This window comes from Pyrgilauda ruficollis, unplaced genomic scaffold (genome assembly GCF_017590135.1).
Source record: "Pyrgilauda ruficollis isolate IOZ18807 unplaced genomic scaffold, ASM1759013v1 scaffold22, whole genome shotgun sequence".
In the NCBI taxonomy this organism is placed as follows: Eukaryota; Metazoa; Chordata; class Aves; order Passeriformes; family Passeridae; genus Pyrgilauda; species Pyrgilauda ruficollis.
This window is the reverse complement of record NW_024521428.1, coordinates 5,893,350-5,916,783: the sequence shown is the minus strand read 5'-3', so window position 1 is coordinate 5,916,783 and position 23,434 is coordinate 5,893,350. Positions and strand designations below refer to the sequence as shown.

Genomic DNA, 23,434 nt, shown 5'->3' with positions numbered 1-23,434 from the left:
AGATAAACACACGACTGTAATTTCTGAGAAAGACCAAAAGGTTTTGAAAGAAAGCTTGGGAAGGAAACACCCCATTATCATGCAGAATTATCTTCTATAAGGATATTGCCTACTATTATAGTTCATCCTTGTTTTACAGAACAACGTCTAAAACACTAAACAGATTCACTTACAAGGCTCATTCAAGAAGGCAGTGTATTCAAGAGCATTTATCTTTCCAGAAGCACAAGGACATTGGCAGATATTAGTACAAATCACTTGAGTATTTTGAGATCCTTGTCCTAATGCCACCTTCCTGTACTCTTGGGATTATGTATTTCCCTGCAATGGACCTCTGGTCCACACCTTCAGTTTTTCTCAAGTGGATTATGATTAATTTTTTTCTGATGTAATGAGCAAATTTTGGTGACTTCTACCAAAATTATTTTGTAAACACTGCAACGCATTGTGACTGCTGCCAGGTGAGGGTTTTGTCACTGCCAAATAACCCTGCACCAGTGCCAAGGATTCACCTCTGGGTTCCTAAGGGATGCTGTGGCAGCCCTTGTCATGGCAGGCTTACTTACATTTCTGGAATGCTCTTAGATTGTCTCATATCACCACTTTAGCTGTATTTGCTGGAAGGTTTGGAAACTTTCTGAAGGCTTATTCTTGTACTGTGCCATTTCCTTAGCTATCTGACAGCACAGCTTTATGTGCTAGACTTTCTGGCAGATAAAGGTAAGATGAATGTTGGCTTCAGTAGAGAGTGGGTAAATCCAGCATCAGGCAACTAATCATAGAAGAGATTTTGGCTCTTGCCAGTGTAACTTTGAAGCAGAAGGTGTTGACTGAAATGGAGCTGTTATTATGAACAAGACCTGAATGTTGTGAATATTAGCTGTAGAAAAGGGTCCTAGAGGAAAGAACTTCCACAATCCCATGAAAGAAATCTGGAAACATGACCCTGATGTGGAGTAAAGACTAAATTTAGAGAGATCTTGCTAGCAAGTAACTAGTCTGTGTTGCAATTTTTGTTAGTTTATGGGAAATTAAAATCTAAAAAGACACTTAGCACCTTTCTGCAGCATGTGAATAGCTCTTCTATACTCTCTGTATCTTGAAATTTTCATTAAGATTGCAGATTCAAAAGTGAATAAAATATAAAATATCCTCTGCAATACTGTGAGTTTTAAATTAAGTACAATTTCTGCTTCTGAGAGACTTTTAGATAACATTTTAGTGACTGTGCAACCCTGGCCAAAGGCCAAACCTTCATAGTCTGCATTAATATAAAGCTTTTGATTTAGCCAACCATAAATCACCAGTACAGCAGTGCAATGACAGAGAAGTAGGAATCAAAGCCAGAGGTGCTGGAACAGCAAGTATAGAAGGCTGTTCTCAGCTGAATAAATTCAAACAGGTTCACAGTTCTTATGTAATATTTCCACCCCCATCACAGTGATATTAATAACAGAAATTGCATCATCAATCTGCAGTGCAGGTCAAGATATGTTTCACAATTTGAGTCAAAATATTCTAATTAGAAGAAACCTAATTAGAAGTCAACCCATGGATCCAATTCTGTTTTGTATTTTGTATATTAGAGACACTTGTAAAGCCATTCGGACTACAGTTGTGGTGTCTGTTCCCTGGAAATACTTCCCACTCTCCCTACTGCTTTATCCACCATGACAGCCCATTACTGCCTTTATAAACATAGTTCAGCACATCAAGGGTTTTACTTGTAATGGTCTGGGTATCTTAAAAATGGCATTGTGGCTTCTTATTTGGCAATGTCTGGCCACACAATTATCCTCACAGATCAAACTCTGCCATGACGGCAGAGAGCAGCAAGTGAGGGAGCTGGAAATCTCAGAATGAATTCCTAAAAGCTATCAGCTTACCTTAGTGTCATCTAGGCTGGACAGGAAAAATGCAGATGAGAAGTGACTGCTATCAGGAAAGCCTCTGTTGCTATGTAGAATTCACAAGTCTGTTCTTTAGAAGTAAGGAACCAAAATCTTTTTCCTAGCACAACATGGAAGCAATTCCAGTCTTTTGTTTTTTACCTTGTGATCTCTGGTAAAAGCACCAGGACATGTGAGACCAAAGTCTCTATGTCTCAAGTGAGTGACTTGGCTAGCCTTCATGCTAAATTCTGTAATGGGTTTACTTTGTGCTTCCTACTGCTATTAAATACCCAATCATCTTTCAAGCTCAGAGGGGAGCTCAGGCTAAAATCCCAAGGTCTGGCTTATTGTTACTGGAGAACAGAGCCAACCTTGATGTCTACCTGTCCTGGTGAGCTGTCCTAGAATGGAAATTTATGTAGCTCCAGCAGAAGGGAGCAGGAGATCAGGATTCCATGTACAGAGAGGAGCAACAAATAAATATAGCATTGTCACTCGATGAGTGAATGGGGACACTCATTAAGGAACCTTAAAGCTTAAAGTCAGACACATACAAAACATTCCAAAATATGGAACTATCAGATAAAGACAGCAGCTGAAAGAAAACATAATGGAAAAAAAGACTGTGTGTTTTTTTCCATACAGTATGTAAGTCTTTTAAAAAGGACAACTTGAGGTCCTTTAACAAGGACAACTGGATGTCTTTTTAAAGCAAAATTGCTTCCTACTGAAATTTTCCCTTCAGAAAAAAAATGCAGATGAAGACTTGCCCCCAAGTCTTCTACTGTCTGTTTTTTGTTCTACTTTTGCCTTTACTACTAAGTAAAATTGCTTCTCATTACTTCTTATCTCTCATCATTTGCTGCAGTAAGGACCTATACAAAGGACATCACATTTGTCTCTGCAAGGCAAAGCATAAGAATGAAACCAGTTATATATGCAGTTCTGCTGAATTTAAAAGTATGGAGAGGAGTAATATTCTCTCTGCTCCTCTTATTCTTGTTATCTTCCACACTATTTGTGAAGAGGGAAGGTATTTTTAGAGAATGTTATACTTATCCCACTCATATTATTAAGCTGAGATTTCTCCAGTTTCTAGTGACTAAAGAATTACTCACATTAAATGTACAGTTTCAGGCTTCTACATTTCAAGATCTGATCCCAGACCAGCACCAGGGAAAAGTTCCATTAACTTCAGTAGGCTACTGCTGCAGTTATAAATCATTCTCTTCAGAAGATGTCTTACTATGAGTTTTATGAGAGAGCTTTGTAATAAGATGGGCAAGTACTGGATTTGCAGGGCAAATAAATGTTTTTATTCCCATGAATGTCTGTCAAACTTGCAAGCAACATAGGAAAAATGCTTTATTAGACTAGAAGTATAATTAGTAATAGTATATTTATTTATTTATTACATTTCTAATCTGAGTAGCTAATGGAGAAGTTATATTAGATTATTATATGAATTACTATTAAAAATAAAAATTGAAACTTCTCTTAGAAAATCTTTAAAATATTCAAAATATTCATGCTGATCAATTGCTGTTTGACATGTGAATGAATATCTTTTAGAAGTCAATACTGTTGATTTCTCCGCTAAAAAGGGATTTGGTTTATTCCAAATACTGTATCAGAGATAAAAACTGTGTCAACAAAAAGATTATTGCTAAATCTTCTTATAACCAGACTAATTTTCTCTTGGTGTTTACCGTCAGAAAGTAAGTCCTGTGATTCCCTTATTCCAGGATTTCTACCGAGGCAAAAGACTTATTCTATTCCTCTGAAAGCAGCCAAAGAATGAGAGAGCCAGCTCAAATCCAGGTGTATATTTGGTGCCACACACAAACTCATCTTAAACTGTATGAACATTCTGGATTTTACAGTGTTTTTGGAGTCCCTTTCCCTCCACTCACAATGAAAGTGGTAGAGAATAACATCCACATCCTGACCATGCCCCTCCTGGCCACTGCAAAAAAATAACCCTGTCCTCTCTGGAACCAGGACAATGTGATACCCATGGTGAAAGAGGCAAAGATCCTGCAATGCCATGTAAGTGAAAATAGACACTATCTTAAAATGGTGCATTGTATTTTTCTGAGTCTCCACCTGTCTGCTTCAGGATGCCATCTGGTTAAAGACAGTCTGTGAAACACAGTTAAGTATAGTGTCTTCTTGATCCCAATGAATTTAGCATTTGAGGAAAAAAAAATCCTCAAATTCACATTTGTCCTGGGGAGAACAGAGATGACAAGAGCCTTCTGTTGTGTCACCAGGACTCAGTGGCACATTAAAAATGTTGATGACTTAAAAACCCATAGGTTTTATAGATATTCATTAAATAAATATCTTCAGATGAGTTAGCTGGCACATGAGGATGTGACTGAATCAGACCATTAAAAAGAAGTATGTATGGATGCAATTGCATTCAGTCACTGTGGCATTTTGGGCATTTTTTCCACTCACTGTCAAGACCATAGGGGCATCAACAGGCTCCAGTTACTTTGACAAGCCTCTGACCACCTTTCTTTGCCACCCCTCTTGCAACCTCTTCCTCCAGCTCAGGGGCTCAGCTGCTTGCTGCTGGCACTGGCCTTTCCTTGTGGGTCTGATGGTTGGGATGGGTGCTGGTCCTGCCCTGTCAGCACGGACCGATGGGGTGATGGATGGGCTGCTGCCCAGCCCTGGGCTGCACTGGTCAATCTGGCTCACCCTGTGTGGGCACTTCTTGAGGGCTCTCTGTGCCTGCAGCTAAGGGATCTGGGAGCATGTGACAGTAAGCAAAGGTGACTCTTTTGAAATGCTTTCTCAAGTCAGCTGTTCTTTGCACACTTATTAGAAGAGAAAGTCAGGAGCACCATTTCCTCTGGATAAATCTCTGTATGTATACATACATGTATATAAGTATGTATATATTTGCATTTTCTTGAAAGAAAAGTTTGCTTTATTTTGTTCTTTAGTAGCTTTGTACTTGTCATTTACTGAGTACTCTGCAAGAGAATATGTACTTTAATCTGTGTTGCTACTAGTATGGCCCAAAGAGCTTTATCTAAATCTGTGACAACAGATATCAACCTGGATTTACAGCCCTGTGATACAGGGCTGAGAGCATCATTTAAGCTGAAGTACTTCATGAAACAGCAATTTCAAAACATAAAGGATAATTTAGAAGTTGTATGACAGGCAGACTCCACTAATCATCACCCATCCATGGTAAGTGAACAAAGGTGTTCCTTCTTATGGCAGTTGTTATGGCTTTTTACTGAGTTTAATGCTTGGGATAATTCAGAATCTATGAAATGGAGCTTTCTGTCTGGTTTTATATATATAATTTGCAATAATCAGCTATATTTTTTTAATAGGGTGCTTTTATTGGTATTTTCTATTTCTGATGAATTAACTTGAACTTATGCAAAGGTCCTCTGAACTGCAGAGATCTCTCAGGCTAAAGGCATCTGGGAAAGAAGACAAACAATACTTGTATGGTGCAAAGAAATTTTCAAGTAAATGAAAAAAAGATTCAAGAGCTAGAGGGTCTTTGTGTTTATCTAACAGTGTGAAAAAAATAAGTGGTTTTAAAAGAATAGACTTTCTGAGGAAGACAGAAAAGTGCAAGCAACACTACATCTCAATCCATGAGCTTTAATTGTGGAATTCTCCATAATTTTGTTGTGGGTTTTTCCTGGTCTTTGTTTTTATTCCCCTCCTATGTCCCACCCCACCACTGCTCTCGAGAGTATTCGGAACGTCCAGGACTCAGAAACTTGAAGTTTACTACAATCACACACACAGTACTTTTAAAGATGACATTCTTCTCTCTCCTGTTGTCCTGGTCACTTTTCCATTGGCTGACTTACAGTTTTAAAATCTGCACATTTTTTCTATACATGCAGTTTGTCCTTTCTTTTCACAAATGGTTTAGTACTCCCTCCAATTTAATTATCTTTGTCAGCCTTATTTGACATTGTAGCAAGAGAAGTGATCTCGTTACAGTATCTGAGTACCCTGCCAGATGGCAACAGGAGAATTTTTCAGTATTTGTGAATTAATTTGGTATCACCTGACAGTGAGAACTTTCTTAGGGTTCTAGATAAAGGTTCATGACCATACCACCAGCACAGTGACTTCTGCTGATTATTGCAGGCAACAATCACTTGCAGTAGGTTTTTTTGTTTTGTTTTTTTTTTTTTTTTGTATCTTAGCATGAAATTAAAAATAATACCCTCAGGAGAAAGATGTACACTTCTTCCAGGTGGCAATTTTTTGGCTGCTAGATTATTGTAAAAAAAGTGCAAAGTACAACACTGTGTCAATAATTTAAGCCACTGCTGGTTCAGTGCAAAATATGACATTTTTCATATTGCTTAGATTTCAGAAGTGTACTCTGTGACAGCTGGCTTCTTAATCATGTACCTCTGAAATTGTCATAGATTAACATAAAGGTTATTTAAATGTCTGAAAAAGGTTTGGGAAGACTGGAAAAAATCAAAAATCAGAACACTTCCAAGTCTTAAATCTAATAATTCTGTCATGAAAATGACTACCAAGAAAGGACTTAAGGCAAATGAAGAACAGCAGAAGTTGCTGTGTGGTCAGTGTGCCCTCTCTTCATTACACCCGGAACATGGCTGAAGAGGAGCTAAAAAGAGATCCCCAAGCTGGACAGAGGAAGGAAGCACTGCAGTAGCTCTCACTTTATATAGATGTAATTTAGTGAGAAGCAATAGTGTCATAAACAAGCAGGAAGGTGTAAGCAACAAAGAATCCATCTCTTGTTTTGAATCCATCTCTTGTTAGTGCAGGACTGGTCTCTGCAGCAGATCTTCTCATGCTATGCCTAGTCTGCTTTAAATTCCCCCTGTAATAGTAGTTTCCATAATTTCCCTTGGGAGAAAGAGGTGATTTTTTTTTTTTTTTCTTTTTTCCCCAGACAGCTGCTGGTGGTATCCAGCTTGCTTCCCTCCTCCTAACTCCACGTTATTAGTCAGAATGATCCCCTGTGAAGCACTCTGAACAACGCTGCTCTTCCCTTCTGTCCTGAGCCTGCAAAGGGGTGCTGGCTGCTGGGGCCATTTTGGGCTTCCACAGGGCTTGGACAGACCAGAGCACAGGGCAGGAGCTGCTCTCTCTGAGGAGCAGCATAAATTCAGAGGGAGTCCTACACCTATAGCATCCTAGGGGCAGCCTCAGGCCAGTCTCCCTCTCCAGGTAGCTTGAATGCAAAAATGTCACTGATCTTCCATGTCAGAACTTGGCATCTATTTTTGACCACCTGCAGCCCCCCGTGGCATGGCTGTGAAGGAGATGTAACACCTGTAAGAAGCAGCTGCCACCTCCCTTTATCACAGATTGTCCAAACAGTAGGAAACAGCAGTTTTGTGGGTTCCCTAATTCTCAAACTTTTCGGCTAGGGCTTTACTTTAGTAAACAGGCATGTCCCAGAGTACAGAGCTCCCTTTATCCTATTTGTTCACATATATATAGACACAAAGGGTACTTACAGAATTTTGTCAGAGACATATTGCACTGTGCCCTGCCCCTTCCCTCTATTTTGAGACTCCTTACACAATTCAAAGTTTTCCAATGTATTTGCTTTTTCTTAAGTCCTGGCCCTGGTTTGCTATTGACAGTAAATATTGTTGACATTCAGTAAATCTGGCCTTTGAAATTACCTTAAACTATAGAATAACAAAATATAGTGTGTTTTCTGAAAACTCAGGTCCATGGGCAAATTCAGGGGTTTATTCTTCATGTCTCTCATATGTTTGTTGGGAAATCTGATGAAATACACTACTCATTTTTCTAATCTAGTAACTCCAGATGACAATCTGACACATGCATTTTACATTGTTTCTTCTAAGTTAGCTTCCACAATCTCCTGACAGGATTTTTTCTTGTTTTGGGTTTTTTTGTTTTTGTTTTTGGAGGGGGGTACAGTATTTGAATAAGCTTTAGTTTGTCAACAACTTTCTGTCACTGTGGTGCCTCTAGGAGAGTAGAAATATCACATGGTTCCAGTAACTTGAGTTCAACACTGCTGTTGGATTTTGCACTCACAAACATGGGTGAGCAGAAACAGCAAGAGCAATTATACAAAAATATTGTGCGAACTCATTTATCTTAATAAGAACTGGGCACATGCTAAAATGAACATAGGAAATAGGTTTCTCTTTGCTCCACATTATCCTTTCACTTATTTAAGTAAGCCCGCTATAAATATGGTTTTGTCCTGGCAGAGTTAAATAGATTTGTTTATCAAAACACTGGTGTTATATTAACTTGGTAATTCCTTCTCATGGAACCATAGAATGGCTTGGGTTGGAAGGGACTTTGAAGATCATCCAGCTCCAACATCCCTGTTTTCTTGGAGAAGGCTGAACACCTGCCTGCCCATGGGAAGCAGTGAATTAATTTCTTGTTTTGCTTTGCCTGGGTGCACAGCTTTTTCTTCCCCTATTAAACTATCTTTATCTTAACCCATGAGTTTTCTTGCTTTTCTTCTTCCAATCCTTTCCCTCATACCACCAGGGAAAGTGAGTGAGCAGCTGCATGGTTAAGCTGCCAGCTGGGGTTAAACCACACACATAGATACTTCAATGATTTAATATTTTGTACCTGAGTCAATTTATGGGGAATTTGCATTCCTTGTAACTTGCAAATTAAAAGACTTTGTATCCATAACAAAAGAGAACTTTCACATGTATGATCTTTGCAACAGTTTTTTCTGCTAAACTATCAGCTCAACAAATTCACTAAAAATATAGTGACTTTTCATTACAAAAATTGCTATCCAATTTTAAGAACTCATTGCTGATGTTAGTGAGTGGGCCAGGACAAAACAGCAGTAGTTTCACAGGTTTAGAATTGTTTTTTATCATTAATGTTATTCACAATGTTTTGAAAATAATAGCTTAGTTTTGCTTATCTTTAAAAAAAAAAACCAAACTATTTTTTTCAAAAATTCACCACCTGTTAAGCAGAAGGTTGCTTCTAGCATATTCCCTCAGCAGCTGTGAGAAGCTTACCAAATCATGGCAATCACGGAGCTTACTGCAGTCATGTATAAAGTTTAGACATGGCATGACCACAATTTATCCAGTTCAAATAATGTATTCCATTCAATTTTTTTGCTCTATATTACTGTGTTATTATAAGAATCAGCAAGATTTCTGAAGAAATAGAATAGGTATCATTAGATTTTAATTGCAATCAATTGGTAAGGTCACTAGCAAAGGCATTTATCAACTGAGAAAGATTATGTCTTTAAAATATTAAGAAAAATACTAAACCATTTTCTGAATTATTAAGTACAGAAGGTGTCCAGTGTTACTAATGTACCATTGTGCTCAAAATCTTTAATTTATGGTGAAGACAGACTCAACACAGGAGTGGCCTAATAAATGAGGAATGAGAATCACTCAGTAACTTCAAATCTACAACAAATAGCCATATCAAGCAAACATTTATTCTTCTGTTTGTGAAGTCACTAGAAGAGTAGAGATCATCAAAAATCAAGATAAATTCAATATTTTTGAGGTCTGAACTTTACAGCTTCTAAAATGAACACTGGAACATATTAAAATCAATATGCACTTGAATGAAAACAAAGTATGGATAAATAGTTTTAAATAATGCGAATTCCAGAAAAAGCACTATCATTTGTACCATTCTTACCTGCAGAGGTTTTCACAATTTCTGAAGTATTTCTGAGACCCATAAAGTCAAACTGATAGAGTCTCCAAGATTTCTGGTCAGCAGCCTCCACTGAATTTTTCCTCCATCTGTAAATCATTTCCTCTTTAGGATAGCCATCTAGGAATTAATATATATACATATGCATATGAATATTTTACATTTCATAAAAAAATGTTCTGCAAAATATTATCCGTTCACTGTTTTGGTACTATTTGGGAACAACTAAATTTCTGATGTGATGCTTTCTCAGTGAGTTAAGTGGCATCATTCAGCCAGAGTTGCATGGCACACAAAAACAGAGATATAATGTACACAAAAATAGTCATAATATGGCAGACCTGTGATTTTTCACAATCATTGTTTTTTAACAATAGAAAAAATATGATTGGTTCTATCAGAAACAGATCTCTTCAGAAGTGCAGTTGACTGTACTAATAGGAGGCCCAGGCTCAGAAGTTTGCTGCTTTGCATAAGCTCTGAAGAAGCTGAGCAAACCAACAGAATGCAAAACAAGGGGAGTGTCTCATTGTAAATATGAACAATTGAAAAGGACACAGCTGCAACAGTTCTAGTGAGGGGTGTACTACTGACTTCTGAAAGAAACGTAATAGTACAAAAGAAAGCAAAATTTTAATTAGCATGGGAATTTTAAAGTGATTATGCAACCATATTTCTTCTGAAATCTGGGGTAGTTAATGAGGCATCACCTGATCTCTACTGCTGAAATAGTTTCTGAAAGTCTTCATCAGTTTAGCACTCAGTGGTCAATATTAATTCTTATGCCAATTTTTAATTTCCTCTTTGTTAGAGAATGGCATTTTCCAATCGATGTCTAACAAACCTTCAACCAGTCCAAACCATAGCAATAAACCACCTAGAGAACAACAGCCCACCCATGCTAGTTAAAATTAGATTGTTCTCTAATGCATAATACAATCAATTTTTATTTAACTCATTAATATAATAGCTGTAGATTACAAGACAAATCAAAAGCCTAACAACAATAGATGGTTAATGTAATTGTCACATCAGTAATTTATTTTTCCCCACTGAAAACTGATACATTTTTATATTTGCATTGCAAAACAACCTCTCTGGTCATGGTGCTATTTCCTTGATATCTTCCTCCTGTGTCTTTTTAATCTTGTTTTAGGTTCCATCCTGCTGGGGTACTGCTGTAACGTGTGCACAGCCTCATTTATTCCTCTCACTAACACAGCAAGAAAAGAACCCACAAGTCCCTTAGTTCTTATCTAAAAAATGACTGAAAAAATCACTATGTGTTAATTTAAAATGTCACATTTGTATATTTCCCATCAATGTAAATAAAGAAATAACCTGTGAAGGACCCAACTGAGTAACAAACACTGTTCTCTGTGAGAACTCTTTCTGCCAAGTAGATTTTGCTGCCAATTCTGCTGTGCAAGTCTGTGAGACTGACCTAAAGGTTAATTTTTTTTGGTTGGCAGATTGTGTCAGAGGATGCAGCAATACAGTGAAAGAAGTCAAGCTCTGCAGAGCCTCCAAGCCATAGCCCTGAATGATAAGAAATCTTCTCGAGTTTGACTCCTATTTGACTGAACCCTCTGATCACATTTCTTCCTCTTCCAAATAACAAACAATAAGATGAGGAAATGGCCTCAAGTTGCACCGGGGTGGGGGTTGGTGGTGTTAAACTGAATATTAGGGAACATAAGATGGAGACCCTTTTCTCAGATAAATTTCACTATAATCATTGTAAGTTAAAATGTTTCAAATATCTTGAAAGTAAAAGAGATTTTTTTTTAATACAGTATTTTTAAGTGATCCAAAATGACATTTTTACATCTTTTCCCCAAATTTACTGGTGTGCCAGTCAGTCTTTAATTCAACCTCTTCTTGATTTTTTCCTTTCTTTTCATCCCATGACCACCCCACAAAAAAAAAAAAAAAAAAAATCCATTACACTGTCAGTATGCTTGAAAGCTTGCTATCATATTAACCAAGGCATAGCTGTTTATCCTGAGAAGAACAACATGTAGTCAGGAACAAGTTCATGGACTCTCATCCTTCAAGATTTTTCCTGTATTTTTGACTAAGAAAGGTCAGATTCTGTTTCAAACTATCTCCTTTTAGTATTATTTATCATCATTAAATCATAAGCAACTGACCTCAGGAGACCATCATGACATTTCAATAGTTCTTTAATCCACAGTTGCTGAGATCTGTTCTTACAATGATTTGGTTGCTTACATCAAAAGGGAGAAGTACTAGAGATTCAACAGGAGTTGTTTCAACCTCTTAAATAACTGCTATTATGTTCTGCTCTGGCGCCAGGTGACTGACTTCACTTTTCAATTATTTAAAAGAATAACAATTTTATGGAGCTACACATCTCTTTGGACAGTATATCACTCCTAGAATTAACTGAATTTACAGAATAGACTGTTCGTGATGGTTCTTCTTTTGGTGATATTCAATATTTCTTGTACACAGCCTAATAGTTTCTAGCCCTTTAAATATTTCATTTTAGTAAATATCAGAACTGGAGGCTTCAGTGCTTCCACAAGAAGACGAAACCTCTGTTGTTCAGCTTCCTTTCATTTTCCCAGCATGACAAACGACAGTAAATTATGTTAAACTTTTAGCCTTGGGGCTTCAAGTCATTCACTCTGAACAAACTTCTGTCAAGTGTATTTACCCTTCCAAGTTGCTTTAGGTTATGTAAAAATACTCACACTGCAGTAGGGCAAGCCTCCAGGAGGTCCTGGAGGCTTTCCAGCAGGTGCCAGTAAGATGGCAAGGGTGATGGCATTGGAAGAAGACAACCAAGTGTGTGTTCTGTGTTAGAGCCACCTGAGCTCTGGCAACCTGCAACTCAGGATCTTCTCAGCCAAAGCCTGTGTCAACAACTTCGTTTTCCCTCCCATCATTTTACTTGATTAAATTCTCCTACTTTCTGTCCCAAAGGTTGTTTTGTAGGCAGTGCTACAACTTTTATATGCCATATCAGCAACTTTTAGAGACCACCCTGATCATCTGGCTTTTTGTAAGATGGTACTATGTGCTTTTGCAAAATCAAGTCAGAACCAAATTTGATTCTTTAAGAGCTCACGAGAAAGTACCTGTGTAATGCCTTGTGTTTACTTTCACCACACATACATAATGACTTTGCTTTTCCACTTTTTGCTATTTTGAAGGTGAAACTATTATAACAGAAAGGTAAATTGTCATGACAACCTCTGAGATTCTCTGGATTTTCCTGTATTTGCCCTTTGTTATTGAAATACTTGGACTCATGTTACCAGATCTTCTCACATCACCACCATGTAATTTAGTGGAAGGTTAAAAATATTTAAACTTCATATTCATACTGCTTCCCTTTCCAGGGAGACTGATTTGTGCAGAAGGCTCCACCAAAGTACTGAAAGAATGGCCAAGGCCAAAAACATCACCAGGCTGGATAAGAGGCATATGCAGACATAAACTGGCCATGAGAATTCTTATCAAGCGGCCCTGAAGCATGTCTACTACAGGAATCAGCACGCATGGAAAAGCCTCCAACTTTTGCAGTATTGATGCCTGTTTGTGCATACTGCCTCTAACCTTGATTTCCCCAATGCCATTATTGATCTGGACATCTTAGATCAGTGCCCGATATCTTTGTTTCACTTTCTTTTGTGTGACAATGTGGCTATTTTGGGAAGGGAGTAGAGCTGGAAAGACTGTTGAAAAGACATAATGTCAAAAAGGACCACTTGAAAAAGTAAAAAAGTATCCACAAAAAAGTATCCAAGACATGAAAAGATAGAAAGACATAGAAAAAATAAATCCATCTTTTATCTCTTCAGACATACTTTACCCACTCTGTGAAACACATTTATTTCACTGCTGGTTCCCCAAACATTGCATTCACAAATAACACAGGTAGACCTGGCTTATAGGAGAAAGAATAACAGAATTAGGCTCCTTCTGAGCCTTGCGAAAATTTGTGTGCTCAGAGTATGCTCAGTGAAAGCAGCAGGAGAGCTGAAAATGTGGAGGAAGCACAAAAGAAAGGATTCGTTCTGTTAAGTATCTGCCAGGAGCTGATGCTTGTGGCAGGAGTGTGTTTTGGAAAGATGTATCTGGGTTCTGGGAAGGTTTTGCTTTTCCATGGGTGTTAGATACAGACTCAAAGTCAGTGGGAAATGTGATCTCAAAGATGAGCTGCTACCATCAGTGAGTGGTTGGAATTTACATTGTGGGCATGGAGGGAGGGTTGTAGATGCAGCTGTTGCTGTTGAAGGTATCAGGAGAGAGAGGATGCTCTATTCCAATTTGAGGGAAGGAATAAGCAGCCCTTTATGCCGTACAGCCAGAAACACTTTGCCTCCTTGAATGCTACCTTGTTAACTCTGCTTCAGGCTAATTGGGAGACCTCTATCAACACAGCCTGGGTCAGAAGAGGATAATGAAGTCCACAAATGCACCTTTCTATGGCACCATGTTGTGAATCACAAATCACATGCTTCCACAAAGTCTGCCTGGGCTCTTTTTTTTTTCTTGTTAGCAGTCTTTATATTTGCTTCTTTCTTGCAAGCAAATTGAATTTTAATCCAAACTTCTTGGTGTTTGGAGGAAGAGGTTTCTCAGTGATCTGTTCCTGTATCTGTATGGTGTTTGTTCTCAGGAGGCTTTTAAAGTAGGAGAATCCTGAAACTTCTCACATAAAAATTGGTATTACCTTAGATCTCATGATAGTATGAACTTATTAAGCACAACTAGATGGCAGAAAGAGTAAAGCTGTAGTTCATTTAGTTTAAAATTAAAAAAAAAATAAATAGGGTATATAGACAACTCATTGTGTCTCCCCAGGAAGAAGCCTTCAGGGTAGAGTGAAGCAAAAGTAGGGAAAGTGAATGGAGACTTATTAGTTTACTTAAGATCTATGGAAAACAATACTCATAGTTTAATGCATATTGACTTCTCTCTGTCCCCTAATTAAGGGGAAAGGAAAAGGCAAAGGAAAATGATGAGGCACTTGAAAAGCAGCTATGGTAATAATAAAAGATAAATGTGTATGTCATAAAGACAGCTTTTAATCCTGAAGTGATTTATTTCAGCAGTAGTAGGTAACTGCACTTAGGTGATTACTACAGCAATTAGAAATGTTATTCTTTGCCCTGTTTGCTTGCACCAGTAATTGACACCTTATTAACAGTACATTAGCTCAAGAAAAAAATCAACCAACATCATCATGACTGCAGATTAATGGATCTAATACTGCCCTGAAGTTAAAGGATACATGTCCCATTGAAGATAGATTTTTTACCTAAAAATTCGCTTTAATATAACTGTGATACAATTCTGATGAAGAACTAGAGGATCCAGTCACTATCATTAACAATAATGCTTAATTATCCCTTACCTGGGACTAATTCTCTATTTGACAGAAGTGTAGAATGCCGATGTGATTTACTGATAAATTACATGGTAACTTAGCTTTTGGGAGGAACTTGTGGCATCAATTCTTCTTTTGGGCCTTCAAAATAGAAAGAAGGAAAAGAGAGGTGTTTCTGTCACAGAAATAGTTCCCAAAACAAGGATTTTCTGTGAAGCAGCTTTTTTAGGAAGTAATAATTTTCTTGCTACTCATAGACAAATTAAAATTTTGGTGAGAAGAGAAGAGAAGAGAAGAGAAGAGAAGAGAAGAGAAGAGAAGAGAAGAGAAGAGTGAAAATGAGAAGGGAAAGAAGGCTGAGAAAAATGAACATAATTGGACTGAAAAGGGAGAGGTTTTCTCCTGATGTCATTTTGAGATGTGGCTTTTCCATGTACTCACTATCTTCTAAAATCTAACAGATGCATCTCAAATGGGGGTGCTAAGATTTTGTCACACACAGCCCTAGCACTAAAAACTCCCTGTCCCAAACATCAGATCCTAAAGGATAGGCAGACTAGTTTGAAATTACCTTAAGAAACTAAGGCAATCCTGTTGCATCATCATACCTTTGTGGTCTATCCTTATGCTTGCTAAACAATTCCCATTTTGACTTATTTACAAGTTGTACCATGAGTGATTTGGTTTTGGAAAATGGTTGTTTTTATCATTTATTGTCCCTATAATTCCACATTTCTATTGTTTTGAAAATGGCTTCATATTTTCTGAAAAAAAAAAATCCATCAAAACTAAAAACGAAAAACCAGTCTTGTCTTACAGCCTGTATTAATGAGTTTTTATGCATTTTTATCTATATACTTATTTTTACTGCTTGCTAACAGTTTCATTTGGAAGGCAATTTTCAGAAGCCTCATGTGCAACAATTGCTTGCATTGTTCTGGCCAGCAGTTTCTTTCATAAATTAATTCACTGGTAACTAAAACACCTGCTAAATGTTCAGATTCTTCTGATTTAGCCATATTTCATACCCATGCCTGACATCACTAACAGTAAATGGGCTGATTTCATGTCTAGCTTGTTGGATATAAATTGTATCTATGCTAAGGCTAGAATTCTGGCGCAGATCAGAGTACTGAGGGCAGAGAAAGTTTGCTCAGTCGTGTGTAGTCTGCTTTTCATGGAATGGATACTTTACCCCAGCTTCCTATTCTTTTATGAATGTAACAATGTGAAGATTTTGCCCTCAGTTTTCCGCAATACCAACCCCATGCAGGGAAGAATGAAAGTCCAGAAAGCAGTTTTCCTAGCTCAAGTTGTCTTTGGATCTGAATAATTCTGGAATATGTACTTGCTCTATTTCCTATGTATTCAAAAAAATCTTCTTATGAACAAATATGCAAGAGACAGAATTTCAGTTTCTAGCTCCCTATACTTATTTTTCATAGCTAACATAGCTATTTGATAATGGACTGGTATTGCTTCACAGTGTTTGTCTTATCAGACAAAGAATAGACTTTATTCCTAATGAGATCCAGAAAACTTTTGATAATTTTTTTTCAAGTCTCACATTTTTATTGGCTGCAAAACTGCAGATGTTGATTCTCAGTAGAAGGAGGTTTCAGAAATGTATGGCAAAGAGGTGGCCTCTGAGAATCTGCTGGAATCCTGTGCTGCTGCTTTGTCCTGCCCTAGATCTTACACACCATGGCCAGCTCTGCAGAGAGATGGGAGGCTTCACCTGAGCACTTGCTGTGCTCCATAGGATTTAGGGTGAGATTCAAAGAGATGGTAGTCTCATCTCATCTCATCTCATCTCATCTCATCTCATCTCATCTCATCTCATCTCATCCTCCCTTCTTTCACACATGCCCTACAACAACGTCTGAATGAAGCTGCAATTTTAAGAACTATGTACTACTGCTGAGAGATCAGACTCATCACTGTACTGCTAAATATGTACATGAGTTCTCTAATGGAAAACAAACAGCTCAAAATGAATATTTTAGCAGCTAAAATATTGTGCTTGGCTGACTGCATGAGCTCAAATGAGCAGAGAAAAAATAATTACTTTTTAGTTTGTAACTGACCATTGATGAACCTCCAGCTGTGTGCCAAGATATTCTCATGACCATTTCAACATGAATTTTGTGCTGGATGTGAAAATTTTGAGGTGCTTCCCAGAATTTTTTGCTAAGATGTGCAGAGTCTGAGTGACTGCATACCGAAGTAGCATCTCAGGCAGATATAGGTGATGTCAATCACTCACAACTTTCTGTGCAGCAGTTGGCTCTTAATTCAGCCTTATGTAAAAGAGGAAGACAGCATTATTACAATCAAGCAGATGAAAAATATTTTTATAAACCAGAGAAAGTCAAAGCTCCTAGCATGAGAATTTAAAACCAAACCTATCAGGGCTTGCTTGGGACATTTTAGAAATCAGAGCTATAAAACAGTCGAAGTAGAACATGAACCTCAGTTTATTAAAGGAATATCTGTCAAACCTTCAATTCTTTGATCTGCTCACATTCTCTGTAGCCAGAAGACAATCTTAATTTTCCATTTATTTCAAGTGCACTTTTATTGAAGATGCTTAGTGACAATGACCTTCTAAAGCAAGTACTTAAATTTCTTATGACTGAGATGGACTGCACTGCCACCAAAAGATTCTGGTCAGCTCATTCCAAACACCCCAGCAGGAGCTGAATACCAGTCTTTAAAGGCCTTTAAAGTATATATTTTTTCTTACTCATTATGTAGGCCATCTCAAAATTAGGGGCAAAATAGCTGTGCAAGTTAAATTAAGTAAATTCCATCAAAGTTCATATATCCAAACCACAAATATATGTGATTTGGATTAAAAATAGCCTATATATGTTCAGTATCAGCTTTGACTGTACTGGATATTACAAGATAAAATAATCCTGTCTTTACCCATTTAATTACAGTAATTAACTGAATCCTCCATGTAGGACTACTAAGTCTTCCTTTAAGAGCATCCTGATGAGAAAGATATCATTGTTTATTTCATGCACTGCTTTGTTAAGCACAGTACTGAGAAAATGTGGTTTGGCTCATCTGAAAATATATAATGAACAAGCAGAGATTCAGGTGAAGACTCAGAGCTCAAGTAAAGTAAACAACACAGCCTTATATAGCTCAGGAAATGAAAGAAAGTGCACCTGTGAAGTTTCTTAGTCCATGCAGGTGGGGAAAAATAGAGAGAACACAATTTAATTACAGGTTTTTCCCTCTCTTTGAGAAGTAATCTATCTAATCTTTTTATTTGAACACTTGATATGAATGGGGTTTTTAACACTGAGAACTCATTTTGTGTTTTTCACTTGGGTCTGAGGGTATTTAAGGATTATTCTAAACACCCTTAATCCTTATCTTCCAAGTGCTGCTCAATAATCAGTATGTGCATGTTAAGTATGAGTGCAGTTAAAAGACACACATCTACTAGCAGCATTTCTAAAGATGGATATGAAAAAATTGTAATTAATAATTAAAAATAATAATGTATAGATAGGAAAATTTGTATTCACAACTTGAAGGTAGCTCTTAAAATGAAATAATTATAGCATCCTTGGGAGTATTGGCATCCACCTATTTTTCAGTCTCCAACTTCTTAGGTTAGAAACACACTACAATCTATCCACACTGCCCCCCATATAGAAATTTTCTATCCAATTTCAATTACAGAAATCATTGTAGCTAAATATTTAGCTTACACAATCCATATATTTTGTGACTAGCCTGGGCTGTACATTTTCAGACCCATGAAAATGAAAATTTAGCTATTGATAATGTTTTTTCTAAATTGCCATGAAACCATTACAGGCTTCACAGAAGCTGCATCAGCAAAACCCATGGCTTTACAAATGCCATCAGAAATATACTATTCTCAGTCAACACAGCATTAATGGAAGCAGATTATGAGTTACACTTCCATACAAGATTATTATGACTTTTACATAGACCTTCTCAGAACATATCAGGAATGAATAGCAAAAGGTAAAACAGAACAGTCCAAACCGAAAACACAGTTTTTCTTGAGTACTGCCATTTCATAGAACAAAATAACTTGCAGCATAAATTCAAAACTCGACAGAAAATTTAATTAAAACTGAGATTAAGCAGGTTAAGCATTTAAATTATATGTGGAATAGGGTTGCTGCTGTTGAAAAGAAAAAGCCTATACAAACTTTTTTTTTTTTATATAAAGGACTCTGAATCACAGTGTAGCTTAACATGTGAACTGACACTGAAAAATCAAAATCAGTTATTTATGGCTAATTTCTTCTAATCATGGGGGTTTAATCAGCTTTTTTACAAAGAAATTAGTGTTATCTGGTTATTAATGTAATTACTATCATTCTATATGCAGATTTATTGTCATTTACATACCTTTATAGTCATTGGCACGCACACTAAAATTCACGAAAAATAAGATTTATACCTCTGTAAAGCAAAGCATCAAAGAATTTTCTATTTTTTTTTTTTTTGGTAATATTTTGCTAGTTTTCCAGTTTTAGCTCTGTAGGACTTGTTTGCACCTTATTCGCAAAGCATGAAAGGCTTGGCAACCAAAGACAAATGTAAAACTACTTTTTCTGTCTCATGCTTATAAAAAAATTAACTTTTTCAGTTCCTGAAAAAGTCATGGCTAAGATGTAATGTCCCTGATCATAATAACAGCTCATCAAAAATTATCTGATGGGATGAAATTTCAGATGAACAGAACACATTGTTGATTTTGGCATATTTATATTCACATTCAAATTCGTGAAAGCACTGTGCTTTTTTTTCATTTAAACATCAGCAACAGTGTTATGATGAATTGGTAAATACATTCATACTGCATTCACTGAATTTGTCTTTCCACTTCTCTGGAAACATTTATCAACATCTTTTTTTTGTCATTTACTTTCCAAGCGTCTGGACTGTTGCTCCTCTGGTTATTGCCTCCACCCCACCTCAATATTTGTATCTCATTTGCTCCTGGAAATGGCTGATGGAAATTAGCTGATAGTGCCCTGTACTACACCAGCCCAAGTATCCTTCATGTCCTTTTCTCACCTTTTGAGATGCATGTATTTGTTACACTCATCTTTCTCTGATGTGTCTGTGTATCTCAGTGCCTTCATCTCTTATCCGGGTATGTTATTTCCAGCACATGAAATTAATTTTGGTTAGTTTTGCTTTAGCTTAGCTAAAACTTCTGAGCAGTCATGCTCTATTACTGTGCTCTCCAGATTCCCAGAGTGTCTGTAAATCTCAGTATCTTACAGTACATAATAGGGTAAATACTGAGTTTATTTCGCAATTTCTGGTCCCAGACTCTAATAATGATCTAAATCTCTTAAGATGATCCATTAATTCTCTCTGGTGGAGGTAGAACCGAAGAAGAAGACAAGTCACTGATCCTTTTTCCTGATAGAAAAAAGATATCAGCTGTGTTTCTCTCATACATCTCAATTTTCATTGGGGTGCCCTATTTCTTAGCCCTTAGGTTCATGGATAGTTAACCAGTAAGTATCAAGTTCTTCAATACCTTTTTTCAGAAACAGATAAAATCTGAAATAAGTCTACAAACCTGCCATACATCATCTTGTGCTGCTTCATTTTCTGATAAGGCTTTAGGGCATTAGAATTTTTTATCAGCATAGAATACAACTGGCTGCAATAGCTCTGCATCCTCCTGAGCCCATGGCTCCCCCAAGTTCTTCCAGAGCATCAGGCTGCTGTCATCACACAAAATGCTCTGGCTGCAAGGGTGGTCCAGGATGCATGCCTGGAAGCCTAGCAGCTCTGTCCCAGACAAAGGTGCTTTCTGGCCCTTGGGTGATTGACAGTGAAACAGTCTGTTCTGTGGCAGTGAAAATGACAGTAATGCCAGGTTCACAAAGCATTTGCCAGGGTCTGTCAGAATCGTTTGTGCCTGAAAAATGTGTGTCCATGTTTCTGAAAGAAAATATTATCTGTATATCCAGCTCATAGAAAACCCTTTATAAAAAAATTGGTTTGCATGTTTATATTTAGGAAGTAAAAAAAAGAAAACAATACCAAACCACCATTATAAAACAGTGAGACTCTTTGTGCAAGATCCTATACTGGAAAATTTTTTGGGGGGGGAATTTTTGGGATAGCTCAAATTTCAGTTTCTTTCCAAGTTCCTCATTGTTGTGTAGTCTTCTTGTATCCCAGCACTAGTCTGAATACTGTTCTGAAAAGTGCACAGCTATTCTAGGCCCTGTATAAATCATACTGACAACAATTAAAAAAAAATCCCCAGACAGAAAATCAAAACATCAGCAGCTTTTGCTTCATGTGTCTCTTGGCCAAGTAACAGTAATTAAATCTTTTTTAGCTTGGTTTGCTCAGGAAATGAGGTTTATGTAATCACATTCATTGTCTGTGTTTATATGCATGTTATCTGTCCTTGCTGCAATAAATTTTGCACACATTCCCCAATTTTATTGTAATTTGACAGAAGAAAGTAAGCCTCAGATATTATATATTCTTTAAAAAGGAGCTCCCAAATAGGGGAGATGTTTTGTTATAATGCCCCTCAAGGAGGAAAAGGTTGCAGTCTTATTAAGGATCATAGAAAGGCCACTCATCCTCAAGTTATGTGCCCCTGGGGTATCAATCTGCTCTTGTCCTGCAACCAGAAATGCTTCTGGACACTGCACTACTCCAGTGGGTTGAGATGACTTTTCCCACAAAAAAAAAAAAAAACCAGGAAGGAGAAGAGCACCTGCTTTAAAAAAGGTATGAGAGCTCAGCCCAATGACATGTGCATTATGGAGCTCAAAGTCTTTATTTTAAGTCTCAACAGGTCTCCTGACATTGTCTGTAATATACCATTTCCTTTGTGCTGCCTTCATCACAAATTTCTCCAGCAGCACTACTTATTTTAGCATCCCTCCCAAAAGATCTTTCCCTTGCTACCAGCCAGTGATTTAGCAGATGCCATATTTAATGGGCCTTAGACTGCTGGAATGGCTTTGCCCAAGAACGCTGACAAGCAGAGGATTTCATCTTTAGGCTACCAGCAGGCAAAAATCTGTCATCACAGAGGCTTTCTGGACACAGCTTTCTGTTTCTTAGCCAGCATAGATTTTTCAATTGGAATGGCTGGCTTTGTCATGGCATGCTGTGGTTTCATGCCAATTACATTCCTTTGAAGATGACTGATAATGTGCCTCACATCCCTGTTGACACCAATCACATTACCTTAACCCTGTTAGGTGAGACAGGCTTTCTATCTTTATTTTATAAAATAGTCCTGGATTTTGTTATATCCTGTAACATCGCCTTTCCCTTAAAGCATTTTGGAAGAGGCGGATGTTTCAGTTATCTCCTTTTCTGCCATCTGTATCCTTCTCTTGATGGGTTAAAACCCCAGTGCAAGTGATCTTCATTCTGTTTGCCTGTTCACTGAGGACAGGTTGCTCGAGATGCTAAAGGCAGCTGTGGTTCAGCGTGTCACCAGGACAGGAAGCCCATGCTCCAGTGGAGACAACTCTCACAGAACCACAGGGTAAAGCCATTCAAATGCAAGTGTCAGATGGTTGGTCCAAGTCTTTAAGGCTTTCATGAGCTTTCCAAGGCTCTGGAACAGGCAAAAAGGTCAGAAGGAACTTGCTCTCTTCTGCCCCAAACAGAAGACTGCTGCTGACTTTGTCTCTCTTAGTGGTGCCTCTCCTTGCTTTCCAGGAGAAGGCTTCTAAAGCAAGGAAATAAAGATGACATGAATCAATGCACAAGTGAAAAAGAAAAACAAGGAGAGCCCTACAGCCCAAAGTAAGCTCTTTGACTTATACTAATGCATGAGTATGGGCACAGGGGGCTGAAATTTTCTCTTTGAAAGTGAACACAACTAAGAAAGGAACAGAATAAAATTTCAGCTTGAATCTAAATATAATGAAAACCTGTGAGCACCTATTAGAAGATCTCTGTATCAAAAAAACTTTTAAATTTTTGGAAAGTAAGAGCTCCTTTTCTTGAATTATAGGCCTGAAGCTGTTCTTCAGTCACTTCTAGTAACAATTAAAATATCCTCTCTCTGACAAAATGGGAGCAACTTCACCACCCACTCATTACAGAAGCATATCTACTTGTACAAAACTCCCTCTCCAAATTGTTCAGTTTCTTGTTTCCTTTGAAATGTGAAGCACAGGGCTGCCTGCATGGGGTCCCCATACCTTTCACAGAAAGGTCCCTGTACCTTGCACAGAGATTACATGACCTGTGACAAATCCCACTCAGTTCTGCAAAAATTCTCCCATAACAGCTAACTTGGAAGTCGAAATAAACACATGAACAGAATAACAATTGTCCTGGATTTTCAGCTGGCCTGGCAAAAGAAACTTTCAAAGGCAGGAAATAACAGTCACACAGCAAAGCAAACAATGGGGCAGCCCTCCATCACTGGAGTAACCCTCTTCTTGTAGTGAAATGAGAGCTGAAGTTTGCACTTGTT

At 37.6% G+C, this 23,434-nt stretch overlaps 1 protein-coding gene across 1 annotated transcript in view; it reads right to left on the bottom strand.

The window, feature by feature from the left end:
* The window catches only part of GABRG3 (gamma-aminobutyric acid type A receptor subunit gamma3), a 288,817-nt gene that overhangs the window by 36,924 nt on the left and 228,459 nt on the right, over positions 1 to 23,434 (bottom strand). Inside the window, exon 6 of the mRNA XM_041468500.1 lies at positions 9,564 to 9,701. Coding sequence (XP_041324434.1) covers positions 9,564 to 9,701 — 138 coding nt within the window. The remainder of the gene's footprint in view (positions 1 to 9,563; positions 9,702 to 23,434) is intronic.